At 40.0% G+C, this 18,292-nt stretch overlaps 1 protein-coding gene across 1 annotated transcript in view; it reads left to right on the plus strand.

The window, feature by feature from the left end:
- The window catches only part of LOC145987207 (uncharacterized), a 142,265-nt gene that overhangs the window by 71,165 nt on the left and 52,808 nt on the right, over nt 1-18,292 (plus strand). The window contains exons 3-6 of the mRNA XM_083121935.1: nt 1,402-1,776; nt 3,974-4,381; nt 6,590-6,997; nt 9,206-9,613. Of these exons, the coding sequence (XP_082978061.1) occupies nt 1,402-1,776; nt 3,974-4,381; nt 6,590-6,997; nt 9,206-9,613 (1,599 nt within the window). The remainder of the gene's footprint in view (nt 1-1,401; nt 1,777-3,973; nt 4,382-6,589; nt 6,998-9,205; nt 9,614-18,292) is intronic.

Consider the following 18,292-nt stretch of genomic DNA (forward strand, 5'->3'; position numbering starts at 1 on the left):
AGAAATGTAAAATTTACAGCAAGGAACATTTTTTACAGAAATAATTTAGTTATTAATTTTACATTTTCTATTAAATGTATATATTATACTCTTAGAGAAATAGTTTGTTCTCACTCACTGACTCACAAACCCGTGGTCCTAGAAAACTGAAAGTTTAAGGTTGTACTCCTCTTATGACGTAAGCAATTTTCTAAAATTAATCCCCTATGGGGACGGGGCAGAGGGTGTTAAAACTTTTTAATATTGATACGTTAACAGCCTAAACTCCTGGACGTAGGAGCATGAAAAATATCCTCTACAAACACATATATGTATGTGTCATCGTGCGTGTGTGTGTGTATATATTGCGGAGATCTATATAAACGTACTCCAACCACCTCTAGCCACTCCCACTATAGTGCAGGAGGCCTTAGAAAGATCACTTCGTGGGCTTACAGCAGACGACAATATGGGAGTGTTTCTGCGAGAACCAATCAGGTCCGCGAATGAGCGAGCCCGATTGCCACAGCCAGCTCGCTGCACCCTTCTGGAAGGGTGAGTGACCTCTGCCTCTTGCTATCTCGGCCTGTTTGTTCGGCTGAGGAGCAGACGACACAAAAGTATCGGCAATAGTGTGCGAGCAATGTCTGTTGTTAGCCCGCGAAATGCTCTTTCTAAGGCTTCCTGCACTATAGCTCACTTCCAAGGCTGATGTTATGTCCTTTTAATTGTCTTAGTTCTTATATATTGATTCTCATTTGCATACTGACTGAGTTCTGGATACGGTAATGCTCCTGCTTCTTCAAGTGCATATTACATGTGAGATCTCTTGTTGTTTCCATTTGCATTCCTTTGAATACACTGCACTTAAAATATATGTGTAATAATAATGCATATAATAAATGTAAATTTTACAAACGATTAAGAAAATAATACACATTAAAGGAGATAATAATATTAATAAATTGAAAATGTTTAAATAATGATAAATATAGTATACAATATATGCATCTAGTTCTTGTAATTATTCCATAATGTGAGTTATGGATTCTTCTTTCCGAAGAATATAAACGGACTAATGAACATGCCTATTATTCTTATGAAAACTAATTCCTGATAGTAACCGATATTGACTAAACAAATGCTTCATAATTATGTACGGGCTTGCCCCATGGCATAGTTGTAACGTCGTCATCATGCATTCAAGGGGTCGCGGTTTCGATACCCGGTGAAGGCACATAGTGGTTCGGATCCCAGTCTAAACTGTAGGTCCAGTCCCGATTAGCCTTATTTAAAACCAAAACTCAAACAAACGAGACCCAAGCGTACAAAGGAACAAAGTAACATAAACTAGTTGTTGAAACTTGAAAACTGCTAATATAATTTTATTATAATATTCCTTCCTTCTTTGTATCTTTCCAGATGTAGTGGCTGGCACCAGGAGAATCTTCCAGGGGAATGCGAGAAGCATCTACTCGGACGACCGGAGCAAGAGTTCCTCTTCCTCCTCCACGGAGCCCGGAACCCCCAGGTTCACCTCCGTGGACATCAAGATACCCCAAGTCCCCCCGGAATCCCCCAAGCGTGGTGCCCAGGGCCCACTTGCTGGGGATGAGGTTCCTCTGAGACTGGAACCTCTTTCGGCGGAGCTTCTCCAAGAGACGTTGATGCCAGGGAAACCCTCTTCAGGGGGTGACAACCTTCGGTCCTCTCCAAGTTTTGTAACGGTGCGGCAGCCTGCAAGGGTTGTGGTTGACGATGGCAATTTTGGACCTCAGAGGAGAGAGAATCCGCCGAGTGAGTACTGAAATTGTATATTATTAGATGTAGTAATAGCACAGGGTGCTTCAAAAGTCTTGTCACCCTAACCATAAATTTTTTAATACTCTCTATTTAAACCTTGCATTGTCAATTTATTTTATACAAGACCTTTAGAAATTAATTAATGAGGTAAGTCAGAGAGATTTTTTCAGAATGATAATTTTGGGTGGGGGGAGATAGAGGAATAAATAGAATAGCCAACCTCCGTGGTGGAGTGTTAGTACAGTACGATACGACGCCAAGGGTCCTTGGTTCGATCCAGGCCTAGTCATGGGTGTTCTTTGTGAGCGTCATCACTCATGTTCGCGATTAACCAAAATCTGAAGAAAAGCGACGCTCAATATAATACAATCTGAAATTAAAACAAGATAAACTGACAACGTAAAATAATGTAGAATATCCCAAGAGACGAAGCTTCAAGATGCAAAAAAAACAATGTATATATCACTTATGGTTTCAAATTTTTATCGATGAAAGTTAAAGTTGCGCGATTTTTGAAACACATTCTAGCAAAATAAAAATATAAGGATTTGATTCATTAATGTACGTGTTCCTACCGACTCGTTGTAGCTATAGGTCACGTGAATAAAAATGAGTACCAAATGATTTATCAAGTTTTTGGAGCACTTGCTCCATTCAGTAGGGATAAGAATGGCGAGCATTTGCTCGTTCCCTAGGGTAACAACAGCAATACTTCCATTGCCACCGCCATCTTCGTGGCCAAACGTTATTCCAGTCGTTTATATTTAATTTTCATGTTCTCCCCTATTCCCATTTATACTTTTCGTGATTATTTCATCAAGTTTCTTCGCCGCTTCATACTTTCACATTAATTACTGCTTTGAACCTCTGGTGATCTCTTATATCCATTTTGACATTATTCCTTTCGCACTTATTTTGTAACTTTGTATTATTTGTTCATCAACTTTCATCACAGACAGTAGCAGCCTGGTCAATGAGTACTCGTTCCATATTGTAAATCATCACTTTCGCAAATCCTTGAATGACGGGACTTTCATGGTACTTTAGAAAGGAACTCTTTGTAAGTGAAATGCCACCACACGCCTAAGCGCTTCATTTATTCATTTTGCCGGAGCAGGTTATAAATTATCTTCTGGTAATGGAATCGGCAATAAGTTCCTGATAGAGAAATGCTTTCTCTTCCATTGTTCGTCTCTTTTTTTCTTTCTTTCTCTATTGATGTCTTCGAGTGAAATGTGTACCTGTTCAACCCACTGCCAGGTACACGTTTGATTGGTTTCCCATATTGGGCGAAAACTGTCATGTTGGGCTTGAGAAATATTTATGACGTACAAGAAGAAGGTGGTCCAATAGTGGAGCACGGGAATACTGCGGTGTGTTGATCCTTTGACCACGGCCAACACCTTTTTATGATACAAGACCTGAGCAGACTGTTTACATGCAACGTCATAAGTCTTAGGTCATGGATCACAATCAGTATTACAGTCACAGATTCGTGTCTTTTACGCTATTCGTAATTACTATAAACAAAGTACATCGTGTTCATTGGTAACAAAGTATGACTGACCTGTAAATAATCAGGTAGATATCCGCTTGATATGTCTGAAGAAGTGACATATGGTAGATTTGGTTCAGGAAACGTTTTTCAAATATCAGGGCCAAGAATCACGGGCATTAGACATCTCTGTCTTGTCTTAATTTTACAGGAGTGTGTGTCGTTCTTGGTTTCGTTACGATCCCTAAAACAACTAAGATCTTAAGTGTTTTGTTCATTAAACATCTTATATAGCCAAACTGTTACTGTATAAATAAAGAGACAGTACGTCACCCACGTGTTTCGCATGTCCGAATAGGTCGAATACTATAGATAATTTTTCATATATTGATAGTAACCGATATTGACTAAACAAATGCTTCATAATTATGTACGGACTTGCCCCATGGCATAGTTGTAACGTCGTCATCATGCATTCAAGGGGTCGCGGTTTCGATACCCGGTGAAGGCACATAGTGGTTCGGATCCCAGCCTAAACTGTAGGTTCAGTCCCGATTAGCCTTATTTAAAACCAAAACTCAAACAAACGAGACCCAAGCATACAAAGGAACAAAGTAACATAAACTAGTTGTTGAAACTTGAAAACTGCTAATATAATTTTATTATAATATTCCTTCCTTCTTTGTATCTTTCCAGATGTAGTGGCTGGCACCAGGAGAATCTTCCAGGGGAATGCGAGAAGCATCTACTCGGACGACCGGAGGAAAGCGAGAAGCATCTACTCGGGCGACCGGAGCAAGAGTTCCTCTTACTTCTCCACGGAGCCCGGAACCCCCAGGTTCACTTCCGTGGACATCAGGATACCCGAAGTCCCCCTGGAATCCCCCAAGCGTGGTGCCCAGGGCCCACCTGCTGGGGATGAGGTTCCTCTGAGACTGGAACCTCTTTCGGCCGAGCTTCTCCAAGAGACGTTGACGCCGGGGAAACCCTCTTCAGGGGGTGACGACCTTCGGTCCTCTCCAAGTTGGGTGATGCTGCGGCAGCCAGCGAGGGTTGTGGTTGACGATGGCGATTTTGAACCTCAGAGGAGAGAGAATCCGCCAAGTGAGTACTGAAATTGTATATTATTAGATGTAGTAGTAGCACAGGGTGCTTCAAAAGTCTTGTCACCCTAACCATATATTTTTTAATACTCTCTATTTAAACCTTACATTGTCAATTTATTTTATACAAGACCTTTAGAAATTAATTAATGAGGTAAGTCGGAGAGATTTTTTCAGAATGATAATTTCGGGTATGGGGAGATAGAGGAATAAATAGAATAGCCGACCTCCGTGGTGGAGTGTTAGTACAGTACGATACGATGCCAAGGGTCCTTGGTTCGAATCCAGGCCTAGTCATGGGTGTTCTTTGTGAGCGTCATCACTCATGTTCGCGATTAACCAAAATCTGAAGAAAAGCGACGCTCAATATAATACAATCTGAAATTAAAACAAGATAAACTGACAACGTAAAATAATGTAGAATATCCCAAGAGACGAAGCTTCAAGATGCAAAAAAAACAAAAAAAAACAATGTATATATCACTTATGGTTTCAAATTTTTATCGATGAAAGTTAAAGTTGCGCGATTTTTGAAACACATTCTAGCAAAATAAAAATATAAGGATTTGATTCATTAATGTACGTGTTCCTACCGACTCGTTGTAGCTATAGGTCACGTGAATAAAAATGAGTACCAAATGATTTATCAAGTTTTTGGAGCACTTGCTCCATTCAGTAGGGATAAGAATGGCGAGCATTTGCTCGTTCCCTAGGGTAACAACAGCAATACTTCCATTGCCACCGCCATCTTCGTGGCCAAACGTTATTCCAGTCGTTTATATTTAATTTTCATGTTCTCCCCTATTCCCATTTATACTTTTCGTGATTATTTCATCAAGTTTCTTCGCCGCTTCATACTTTCACATTAATTACTGCTTTGAACCTCTGGTGATCTCTTATATCCATTTTGACATTATTCCTTTCGCACTTATTTTGTAACTTTGTATTATTTGTTCATCAACTTTCATCACAGACAGTAGCAGCCTGGTCAATGAGTACTCGTTCCATATTGTAAATCATCACTTTCGCAAATCCTTGAATGACGGGACTTTCATGGTACTTTAGAAAGGAACTCTTTGTAAGTGAAATGCCACCACACGCCTAAGCGCTTCATTTATTCATTTTGCCGGAGCAGGTTATAAATTATCTTCTGGTAATGGAATCGGCAATAAGTTCCTGATAGAGAAATGCTTTCTCTTCCATTGTTCGTCTCTTTTTTTCTTTCTTTCTCTATTGATGTCTTCGAGTGAAATGTGTACCTGTTCAACCCACTGCCAGGTACACGTTTGATTGGTTTCCCATATTGGGCGAAAACTGTCATGTTGGGCTTGAGAAATATTTATGACGTACAAGAAGAAGGTGGTCCAATAGTGGAGCACGGGAATACTGCGGTGTGTTGATCCTTTGACCACGGCCAACACCTTTTTATGATACAAGACCTGAGCAGACTGTTTACATGCAACGTCATAAGTCTTAGGTCATGGATCACAATCAGTATTACAGTCACAGATTCGTGTCTTTTACGCTATTCGTAATTACTATAAACAAAGTACATCGTGTTCATTGGTAACAAAGTATGACTGACCTGTAAATAATCAGGTAGATATCCGCTTGATATGTCTGAAGAAGTGACATATGGTAGATTTGGTTCAGGAAACGTTTTTCAAATATCAGGGCCAAGAATCACGGGCATTAGACATCTCTGTCTTGTCTTAATTTTACAGGAGTGTGTGTCGTTCTTGGTTTCGTTACGATCCCTAAAACAACTAAGATCTTAAGTGTTTTGTTCATTAAACATCTTATATAGCCAAACTGTTACTGTATAAATAAAGAGACAGTACGTCACCCACGTGTTTCGCATGTCCGAATAGGTCGAATACTATAGATAATTTTTCATATATTGATAGTAACCGATATTGACTAAACAAATGCTTCATAATTATGTACGGACTTGCCCCATGGCATAGTTGTAACGTCGTCATCATGCATTCAAGGGGTCGCGGTTTCGATACCCGGTGAAGGCACATAGTGGTTCGGATCCCAGCCTAAACTGTAGGTTCAGTCCCGATTAGCCTTATTTAAAACCAAAACTCAAACAAACGAGACCCAAGCATACAAAGGAACAAAGTAACATAAACTAGTTGTTGAAACTTGAAAACTGCTAATATAATTTTATTATAATATTCCTTCCTTCTTTGTATCTTTCCAGATGTAGTGGCTGGCACCAGGAGAATCTTCCAGGGGAATGCGAGAAGCATCTACTCGGACGACCGGAGGAAAGCGAGAAGCATCTACTCGGGCGACCGGAGCAAGAGTTCCTCTTACTTCTCCACGGAGCCCGGAACCCCCAGGTTCACTTCCGTGGACATCAGGATACCCGAAGTCCCCCTGGAATCCCCCAAGCGTGGTGCCCAGGGCCCACCTGCTGGGGATGAGGTTCCTCTGAGACTGGAACCTCTTTCGGCCGAGCTTCTCCAAGAGACGTTGACGCCGGGGAAACCCTCTTCAGGGGGTGACGACCTTCGGTCCTCTCCAAGTTGGGTGATGCTGCGGCAGCCAGCGAGGGTTGTGGTTGACGATGGCGATTTTGAACCTCAGAGGAGAGAGAATCCGCCAAGTGAGTACTGAAATTGTATATTATTAGATGTAGTAGTAGCACAGGGTGCTTCAAAAGTCTTGTCACCCTAACCATATATTTTTTAATACTCTCTATTTAAACCTTACATTGTCAATTTATTTTATACAAGACCTTTAGAAATTAATTAATGAGGTAAGTCGGAGAGATTTTTTCAGAATGATAATTTCGGGTATGGGGAGATAGAGGAATAAATAGAATAGCCGACCTCCGTGGTGGAGTGTTAGTACAGTACGATACGATGCCAAGGGTCCTTGGTTCGAATCCAGGCCTAGTCATGGGTGTTCTTTGTGAGCGTCATCACTCATGTTCGCGATTAACCAAAATCTGAAGAAAAGCGACGCTCAATATAATACAATCTGAAATTAAAACAAGATAAACTGACAACGTAAAATAATGTAGAATATCCCAAGAGACGAAGCTTCAAGATGCAAAAAAAACAAAAAAAAACAATGTATATATCACTTATGGTTTCAAATTTTTATCGATGAAAGTTAAAGTTGCGCGATTTTTGAAACACATTCTAGCAAAATAAAAATATAAGGATTTGATTCATTAATGTACGTGTTCCTACCGACTCGTTGTAGCTATAGGTCACGTGAATAAAAATGAGTACCAAATGATTTATCAAGTTTTTGGAGCACTTGCTCCATTCAGTAGGGATAAGAATGGCGAGCATTTGCTCGTTCCCTAGGGTAACAACAGCAATACTTCCATTGCCACCGCCATCTTCGTGGCCAAACGTTATTCCAGTCGTTTATATTTAATTTTCATGTTCTCCCCTATTCCCATTTATACTTTTCGTGATTATTTCATCAAGTTTCTTCGCCGCTTCATACTTTCACATTAATTACTGCTTTGAACCTCTGGTGATCTCTTATATCCATTTTGACATTATTCCTTTCGCACTTATTTTGTAACTTTGTATTATTTGTTCATCAACTTTCATCACAGACAGTAGCAGCCTGGTCAATGAGTACTCGTTCCATATTGTAAATCATCACTTTCGCAAATCCTTGAATGACGGGACTTTCATGGTACTTTAGAAAGGAACTCTTTGTAAGTGAAATGCCACCACACGCCTAAGCGCTTCATTTATTCATTTTGCCGGAGCAGGTTATAAATTATCTTCTGGTAATGGAATCGGCAATAAGTTCCTGATAGAGAAATGCTTTCTCTTCCATTGTTCGTCTCTTTTTTTCTTTCTTTCTCTATTGATGTCTTCGAGTGAAATGTGTACCTGTTCAACCCACTGCCAGGTACACGTTTGATTGGTTTCCCATATTGGGCGAAAACTGTCATGTTGGGCTTGAGAAATATTTATGACGTACAAGAAGAAGGTGGTCCAATAGTGGAGCACGGGAATACTGCGGTGTGTTGATCCTTTGACCACGGCCAACACCTTTTTATGATACAAGACCTGAGCAGACTGTTTACATGCAACGTCATAAGTCTTAGGTCATGGATCACAATCAGTATTACAGTCACAGATTCGTGTCTTTTACGCTATTCGTAATTACTATAAACAAAGTACATCGTGTTCATTGGTAACAAAGTATGACTGACCTGTAAATAATCAGGTAGATATCCGCTTGATATGTCTGAAGAAGTGACATATGGTAGATTTGGTTCAGGAAACGTTTTTCAAATATCAGGGCTAAGAATCACGGGCATTAGACATCTCTGTCTTGTCTTAATTTTACAGGAGTGTGTGTCGTTCTTGGTTTCGTTACGATCCCTAAAACAACTAAGATCTTAAGTGTTTTGTTCATTAAACATCTTATATAGCCAAACTGTTACTGTATAAATAAAGAGACAGTACGTCACCCACGTGTTTCGCATGTCCGAATAGGTCGAATACTATAGATAATTTTTCATATATTGATAGTAACCGATATTGACTAAACAAATGCTTCATAATTATGTACGGACTTGCCCCATGGCATAGTTGTAACGTCGTCATCATGCATTCAAGGGGTCGCGGTTTCGATACCCGGTGAAGGCACATAGTGGTTCGGATCCCAGCCTAAACTGTAGGTTCAGTCCCGATTAGCCTTATTTAAAACCAAAACTCAAACAAACGAGACCCAAGCATACAAAGGAACAAAGTAACATAAACTAGTTGTTGAAACTTGAAAACTGCTAATATAATTTTATTATAATATTCCTTCCTTCTTTGTATCTTTCCAGATGTAGTGGCTGGCACCAGGAGAATCTTCCAGGGGAATGCGAGAAGCATCTACTCGGACGACCGGAGGAAAGCGAGAAGCATCTACTCGGGCGACCGGAGCAAGAGTTCCTCTTACTTCTCCACGGAGCCCGGAACCCCCAGGTTCACTTCCGTGGACATCAGGATACCCGAAGTCCCCCTGGAATCCCCCAAGCGTGGTGCCCAGGGCCCACCTGCTGGGGATGAGGTTCCTCTGAGACTGGAACCTCTTTCGGCCGAGCTTCTCCAAGAGACGTTGACGCCGGGGAAACCCTCTTCAGGGGGTGACGACCTTCGGTCCTCTCCAAGTTGGGTGATGCTGCGGCAGCCAGCGAGGGTTGTGGTTGACGATGGCGATTTTGAACCTCAGAGGAGAGAGAATCCGCCAAGTGAGTACTGAAATTGTATATTATTAGATGTAGTAGTAGCACAGGGTGCTTCAAAAGTCTTGTCACCCTAACCATATATTTTTTAATACTCTCTATTTAAACCTTACATTGTCAATTTATTTTATACAAGACCTTTAGAAATTAATTAATGAGGTAAGTCGGAGAGATTTTTTCAGAATGATAATTTCGGGTATGGGGAGATAGAGGAATAAATAGAATAGCCGACCTCCGTGGTGGAGTGTTAGTACAGTACGATACGACGCCAAGGGTCCTTGGTTCGAATCCAGGCCTAGTCATGGGTGTTCTTTGTGAGCGTCATCACTCATGTTCGCGATTAACCAAAATCTGAAGAAAAGCGACGCTCAATATAATACAATCTGAAATTAAAACAAGATAAACTGACAACGTAAAATAATGTAGAATATCCCAAGAGATCTTCAAGATGCAAAAAAAAAAAAAAACAATGTATATATCACTTATGGTTTCAAATTTTTAGTAGTCAGTAGCAGCCTGGTCAATGAGTACTCGTTCCATATTGTAAATCATCACTTTCGCAAATCCTTGAATGACGGGACTTTCATGGTACTTTAGAAAGGAACTCTTTGTAAGTGAAATGCCACCACACGCCTAAGCGCTTCATTTATTCATTTTGCCGGAGCAGGTTATAAATTATCTTCTGGTAATGGAATCGGCAATAAGTTCCTGATAGAGAAATGCTTTCTCTTCCATTGTTCGTCTCTTTTTTTCTTTCTTTCTCTATTGATGTCTTCGAGTGAAATGTGTACCTGTTCAACCCACTGCCAGGTACACGTTTGATTGGTTTCCCATATTGGGCGAAAACTGTCATGTTGGGCTTGAGAAATATTTATGACGTACAAGAAGAAGGTGGTCCAATAGTGGAGCACGGGAATACTGCGGTGTGTTGATCCTTTGACCACGGCCAACACCTTTTTATGATACAAGACCTGAGCAGACTGTCATGGATCACAATCAGTATTACAGTCACAGATTCGTGTCTTTTACGCTATTCGTAATTACTATAAACAAAGTACATTGTGTTCATTGGTGACAAAGTATGACTGACCTCTAAATAATCAGGTAGATATCCGCTTGATATGTCTGAAGAAGTGACATATGGTAGATTTGGTTCAGGAAACGTTTTTCAAATATCAGGGCTAAGAATCACGGGCATTAGACATCTCTGTCTTGTCTTAATTTTACAGGAGTGTGTGTCGTTCTTGGTTTCGTTACGATCCCTAAAACAACTAAGAACCTAAGTGTTTTGTTCATTAAACATCTTATATAGCCAAACTGTTACTGTATAAATAAAGAGACAGTACGTCACCCACGTGTTTTGCATGTCTGAATAGGTCGAATACTATAGATAATTTTTCATATATTGTCTCTTGCGAGTTTATTAATTATGTTCCTTTAGAGACATGGATTACCGAAGTTTCTGTGGTTTTGTAACGCTCTGTCAACTACTGGTGGATATTTGAGCCGTCGGGATATGTTAAACGATTGATGGACTGAAGCAGCTGCAGAATGTGCTGATCATGTCGTAATGAAGGAAGCAGCTTGCGTGGTTTTTGAGAAGAAAGCCTGCTGAAGCTGTTGTTTCATGCACCCTGAGATTGAGAATGCCTTTGTGTTGTGTATTGCATGCTATTGCCTGAACTCAATCAAATGTAATTAGGGTGGTTTTTTCCCCCCTTTTAATATAGTATAATCATATTTCATGAACCGTTCTACAAAGGTGATTTATTTGGTAGATCATCAAATCAGCTAGTAATTACATTTTGTAGTGTATGCTTAGCTACCCGTGCTCTTGGCCTTTATATATACAGTAGAGCGTCGATTATCCGAAGTAATTGGGGGACATGGGTGTTCGGAAAACTGGTTTGTTCGGATAATCGAACTGTACATGTTTATTTGCCAAAAAGAAGTACTGTACAGTAAATTTATTCATAAAAACAGGCATCTCTTTAAGTATTACAAAGTAACGTACAAAGGCAACTTTAGTAGGAATATATAGTATGTGGTACAGTTTATTAAACAAAAATATGTACATATTACATACGCATTTTGCATGAACAATACACACAGTACACAAAATTAACGTTTAAAAAAATCCTTTATTTTGAAACACAGCGACTGGCGGCTTGGCCGGTCAGCAGCGCCTTATGAAGGCCCCATTAGAAGCAATGTTCCGCCAGCGGTGGCTCAGTGCGGCGACTACTGTGGGAAACTTGGTTTGGGAGTGAGGGGGATGATGGACGGTAGGGTGGGAGAGTAACAGGTGCGAGCGAGTACACAGTTCGGTTAAGCGGTCGTTCGGTTGACCAACGTTCGGATAATCGACGCTCTACTGTATATACATATACAGGGTGTCATTTTAATGGCGCCCACGGACCACAGATTCGTATAGAGGACATCAAAACAAACAACTTTTCTCAGTAACATTTTACTCGTTGGTGTGTCGATTCGACGCTACAGTCTTTCAAAAAAGGCCATTTTGCCGCCTGAATGCTGGCAACCCAACACAACATTTGATCGTATCTGTGATGTCATTTCCTGCTTCGAAACAGCTCACGGAAGGGTTGCAAGGAACACACAAATTTTGGGAAAAATTACAAACTACCAACCACATTATTAGCTGTAAAACGAAGCGAGAAACGCGTCCAGTAGACCGAACATCATAGCCTACCAGCCAGAAGATCAGTAGTCATCTCAGGGGAAGGGGGAAGTGAACCGACGATGTGAGAAATGGTAAAAACGTACCTATTCAAATTAGGTATCAATATTGCATTTTGTCTCAGCCTACATGTCAAATATCAACAATAAATTTTATTGAACTTACAGCTTACATGTGGCTGTTTACACCCAGCTACATGTCAAATATTTGCAAATCTCGTTGCAAGGGTGATATCTACAGGTTTTTGTCAAGATGCCTAGTGGTACTTTTGTGCTGATAACGGAAGTATCCGAGGTTCACGTTGTTACATTACGGCTAAAACACATACAACCACAGTAACAATCTAATTATGAATCAGTAGCGAATATACTGCTCTGTTCACAGTTGCAAACTGTTACATGTGTATCCGGTGCATAGATAAACACAGTCGCCGGAGAGCTTGTATTACTACTACTTATATCCCTGTATTTTCAACCATTTTTGTCGTCTCATAATGCCCTGAATATACATTATACGTATGTGTGTATATGTATTATGTGTTTGCTTACCTTTGGAATTTTGAGTTCTTTCATTTCTATTTTGTCATCTGTTCAGTGTGTCACAGACAACTAGTATCAGAAGGGCGAAGTGGATAGACTAAATTGTAGATGCAAACTTGGTAACTAGTTTTGCAATTATTTGAAATGTACGCTGAGAGAAAATTCGGTATGACCACTTCCACATGAATTCTATTTTCTTTCTTCCATTTTTCGTATCGTTTGTTTACTTCCTGTTAGGTTAGAGAACGTGTTTTCTCATTTTGTTTCATGGTACATAATGTAGCTGATTGTAGCTATGTCATTTTCACAGAATGTGTGTGTTCCTGGCAACCCTGGAACGCATCGCTTCACGACGGGATATGACGTCACAAATGCAATCAAATGTTGTGTGTGGTTGCCAGCATTCAGGCAGCAAAACGGGCTTTTTTGAACGACTGTAGCGCCGAAACGATGAACTAACGAGAAAAATGTTACTGAGAAAAGTTGTTTGTTTTGATGTCCTTTATACGTTTCCGTGGTCCGTGGGCGCCATTAAAATGACACCCTGTATATATATATATATATATAGTCCTGGTCCACAGTTGGTTCTGTGGGTTACAGGATCCAGGATCCATTTCCTGCCAAGGATGCTCTAGCGACTAAATTCTCAGTTGCGCAATTCGTGTTAGCATATTTCGGTTGTTTATCTTCTGTTCATTTTCCGTACAATATGATCTAATGATCATATATTTCTGCAATGTTAAACAGGCAAGTCTCTAGAAAAATATTTCGGGATGGATCCGATGCAAGTGTCTCACAAATAATAATATAAATTTTTATAACTAATACGTTAATATAATTGTATGGCTATTCATAATTATTAAAATAAGTACATTAATTAATATTGTTATATTAGTAGTTCATGAATAGATAAAAAAGGCGGTATAAGAATAGAACACGTATCGTTATCTAGCTTGCAGGTAGTTAAGATCACTAAACTTTGTGTAAAAACAACTGTCCTGGCAAGAAGATTAACGTAAGTAATTTAAAATCTAATATTTATTGAACAACAAGAAAGAGGATGTTGATGAAAAGTAAAGATCCTGATCAATATTTTATGCATATTTTGCGACGGCCTCTATCCGCATTTTTTCAGGGGTATTCGCTTATGCCTAAATGGCTCCCCCATTTTTGTTGTCCTTTGTTTTATTTTGGGTTATACAGTTAGAGTACCTAGCTTGTTGTGGTTTCCAAAACAGGCAAGGTTTGCAGTTTATTCTTAAATATACTATTGTCTTTATTTAGACATGCGTGTATTACATTATTACAGTAGCGTATACTGAGTCCAATATCTGGGCTATGTCACTGGCCTAGGTTATGAATAGAAATAAATTTACCAACTCCTAAGAAATCAGGTTGCCAACTCCTAAGAAATCAGGTTGCCAACTCATAAGAAATCAGGTTGCCAGCTTATAAGAAATCAGGTTGCCAACTCATAAGAAATTAGGTTGCCAACTCATAGGAAATCAGGTTAGCAACTCATAAGAAATCAAGTTGCCAACTCCAGAATCAGCATCATCATCTCACTGATATGAATAATATTATTTACAATGTAACGACCGCCATGTTAGGCAATTTTTTCTGTCATATATTAGAATTTATCTTATTCGTATACTTTCAAGTTTATAACTTGAATTAAATAGTTTATACTTAATTCTTTTCATAATTCTGATATGTTATGTTATTATATTATTCGCGTATTTTTGCAACGTTTTCATTATTTTTCAAATCCAAGATGGCTAGGATTATTTCTATATTTCACGCAAATGTTATTTAAGCACATGTTAAATACATTTCTTCTTAATATCGATTTTTGTTCAACAATGTACAAGATTGAAGTAATTTAAGTCTTCGTTATAAATACCTAAACTAAATCTTTATTTAATCATTTTATGTGCAAGGGCAAATGTGAATTACTTTATAAAATCAGTTTCGTTATTTCTAAAAAGTTTAATATTGTAACATGCAAGCATAGCAATTCTCTCTCGCTTTCAATAATATATCGTTCTCCTATTGGCTGTTTATTTTAGGAGTAGGGAATAACGCTTCGTGTATATATCGACGTCAAAAGTTCCACGTTGGCATTCTTAATTGTTGCCAACCTTAATCAAAGCTTACTATCGCTATTTAGCACTAATTTGAAATATACATTATCAGCTTTTCTTGTAGCTATTATTTTCATGGCATAAGTTTATAGCATTGTAAGAAAGAATCTGTTAAGCTGCGCCTCGCGCCTGAGGTAAGCAGTTGAGGTCATGCTATTAACAGTGAAGGCGGTGCGCGGACTCTGTTGTGTTAAATAAGTTGCTTATCACTGCCTACGAGCGTGCAGGACCCAACAAATTATAATTTTAACTTGTGTGAATCAGTATGTACGCGAGTGATACGTGATTAAAGATTTTGGACATTTTGATTATAAAGTATTTGGATTTTATTTGACATGATGTGCAGCAATTCGGTGGTTATCTTCCTGGTAGATTGGGGATCACCTTAATCCTGATCCCTGGGTGAGAGAATTCGTGCTTCCAACTGACCAGCCGGTGCAAGGAGCGGTGTGTTGTCAATTCGGATCTCCATATCCTGAAGTTGCGATTGTGGTGGCACATTGCAACAATTTCTGATCGATTTTTCTCCTGTATTTTATTATCTAGACTTCAGGCTTCGCAGATAGCCTAGAATATACGCTCCTGGATATTAATAATAGCTATCATATTACATGACAGTACAAGTTAAGAGTCTCTTCTATAGTTTTTGGTCCTTGTACTTTTCGGTTTCAACCCTCTCGGTGAGCCAGCGCATTGAGTGATAGAATTCGATCTCGCCACCGAAGTCCCCGAGTTCGAGCCTGGGCATTCTCTGCGAGTGCTCTTTCATCATTCTAACCAGGTAAGGAGATGTTACCCTCGGAAAAAGTACGGTTTTAGTTGTTGCTGAGAAATGGATAAATAGATTAGTTTCTTGTTAGGGGCCTGTCCTCTTTTTTTTTTTTTTTTTTTTTTTTTTTATTAAGGGGATTTTGTGACGAGCAAAAATTGTATATATGCTGAAGTGCTCATAACATCAAAATCAATTATGATTTGAGGGATCCTTATGGCAGAATCTGTGCCTTACACCATGTTTTATGCAACGTCTAATATATCCTTAGCAACCTTACACGTATTAGAACTATATTACGAGATGTCTGTTAAAACTAATTTCCTTGGCACAACAGTACTCTGAAGTCCAGGGCCTACCAGAATGAATTTTTCATTGGATAACGCGTGGTTAGCGCATCGAGTCCCTTCATTGCTGTTGTCTGGCTTTCGAGACGGAGACCTCTACTTTTTAAGCTGCTCCTTAATCGTCCTCACGACCTTGGGTCAGCGCCGAAATTTTGGGGTGCTCCCACCGAGAATCGAACCCGGGATCGCTCGAATCAAAGGCGAGAGCACCAACCATTTGGCTACGCGAATATCTATATACCTTTTTTTGAAGCAAGAGGGAGAAAAGCAACAAGTTACCACGTTTGAGACCACGATAACTGCCGTAAATATCAAGATTTATGATTTGGCACAATCTCTGACATACCGTGCATTTCCTTAAATTTCCAAATTTAAGCAAATGCACTGTATATCAGAAACCTGGGTTCGAGTCCTGGCCGATCCTGCATTTTTCGCTTAAATTGCTGCGTCGTTTTGAGCAAGACTAATGTACAACGGCTACATAACTAGTGCTGTCAATAAACTCGTGAGAGGGAAAGAAAGTTCGTGGAGGGGCAAAGCGACCACAGCTACCAGCCATTTAAAGCAGCGTGCACTGCTTTGCTCCACCCACTTGTTTTCTCTCTTTCTTTACCGTTATGTGAGACCTTTCTGCACAGATTCCAGGGACAGACTGTAATTCTCTCACTCCTTTCCAGCTCTCTCATAACATTGCCCCTGCTTGCTCTGCAGTTAACACGTGCATACGAGAGCGCTCCTCCACAAATGCGACGAGTTGCCCGATCTAATCTGGTAGATTGAGGAACAGCTTCTGCAAGAACAAGCCACAACGAACTTTCCCAGAATACATCGTCACCTTGCGGCAAATTCTGAACAATGGGCATCGTATAGAGAACAACAGAGCCCGAGGGCTTGCTTGTCTTCGAGCTTTGTCCCCATCAGCAGCACACGCGAATCCTTACAGCAAGGGATACGGAGCATTTAATGATGTATAACCTTGTCGATATTGAGTACCGGCCTCGTAAATTTTTGCGTTATGCGCTGTTCCAGTGAATATAAGGCCAGAAGACTGCTGAGAAAGGGGGAAAAGAAGACAGAATGTGATATAAATGAAGGTTCGCAGGTTCGTGAAGTTTGCCTCCTCTCTCTAAGCCAAGGGCTCTATAAACCAAAGGTTATGAAGCACCTGTCGTATCACTGATGTCCCAAACATCGTATAAGAATCCCGGCAGAAGGAGCCATCAGAAGTGTAGTTGATGATCATCGGTGCGAGGGCGGTGTAAAGGAGGATGTAAACAATCAGAGGTTGCAGACATGTGAGAGAGGGATGAGCTCGGTGAAGACATTGTTGGCAATTGTACGTCGCGTTACAAACAATACTCTATGGACAGGCTTTTGTGAAAGATGAGGAGTCAATTTGGAGAATAAATTGTGCTCTTGGAACCTCGTGTGGATTGTGACAGTCCGCCTCTTGACGGAAAGGCTTAACAGCGAAAGGATTTATCGGCGTTTGGAGATTTCTCGAGGTGAAAACACTGCTTATGGCATTCTTCTGCTCTTTTGAGACTTACTTGAGGTTGCCGCTATATAAGGGGAGGATTTAAGATGTCCAAAACTCCAGCTATTGGCTCAGTAACAATTTTGCACTATTGTACAGTGTCCGAAAAGTCACGCAACCTGGTGTTTACGACCGTATAACGGAATAGCGAAACGGAATGAGAAGAAAAGCTTTCTGCCAAGAGAATGCCCTGTATAAGCAAAGTGTTGCCAAAGGCTGTTTTTTTTTCCCCTTCAAGTTGTGTGTATTGATGCACAGAACTCACTGAGGTAAATTTGCAACATTTCACAATACCAACGAACAATTTGGATGGCCATCTATTGAATTTGACAGAAAAAAACTTGGACGAAGTTTCAAAAACATTGCACAAGGGAATAAATGGGCTGTTCCAAAAATCAATGTTTTCACAATATTACGAGGGACACTGGCAACGCTGTTGCTGTCACATGTCACTAACAGGCGTGTTTCACCTCAGGCTATCACACTAAGGCACTTTTAACGACAAAGGAGAAAGTTGGTTATTCTCGAATATATGCAATAAATTACATACACCTTGCAACCCTGAAATGTGGGTACAGAAGAACGTGTATCAATTGTTATGTTTTCTGTGCCTTAGGTGGTTGCCGTTTGCTGCAAACGGCATTCCAG

Source organism: Lepisma saccharinum, chromosome 1 (genome assembly GCF_977018435.1).
Source record: "Lepisma saccharinum chromosome 1, izLepSacc3.1, whole genome shotgun sequence".
In the NCBI taxonomy this organism is placed as follows: Eukaryota; Metazoa; Arthropoda; class Insecta; order Zygentoma; family Lepismatidae; genus Lepisma; species Lepisma saccharinum.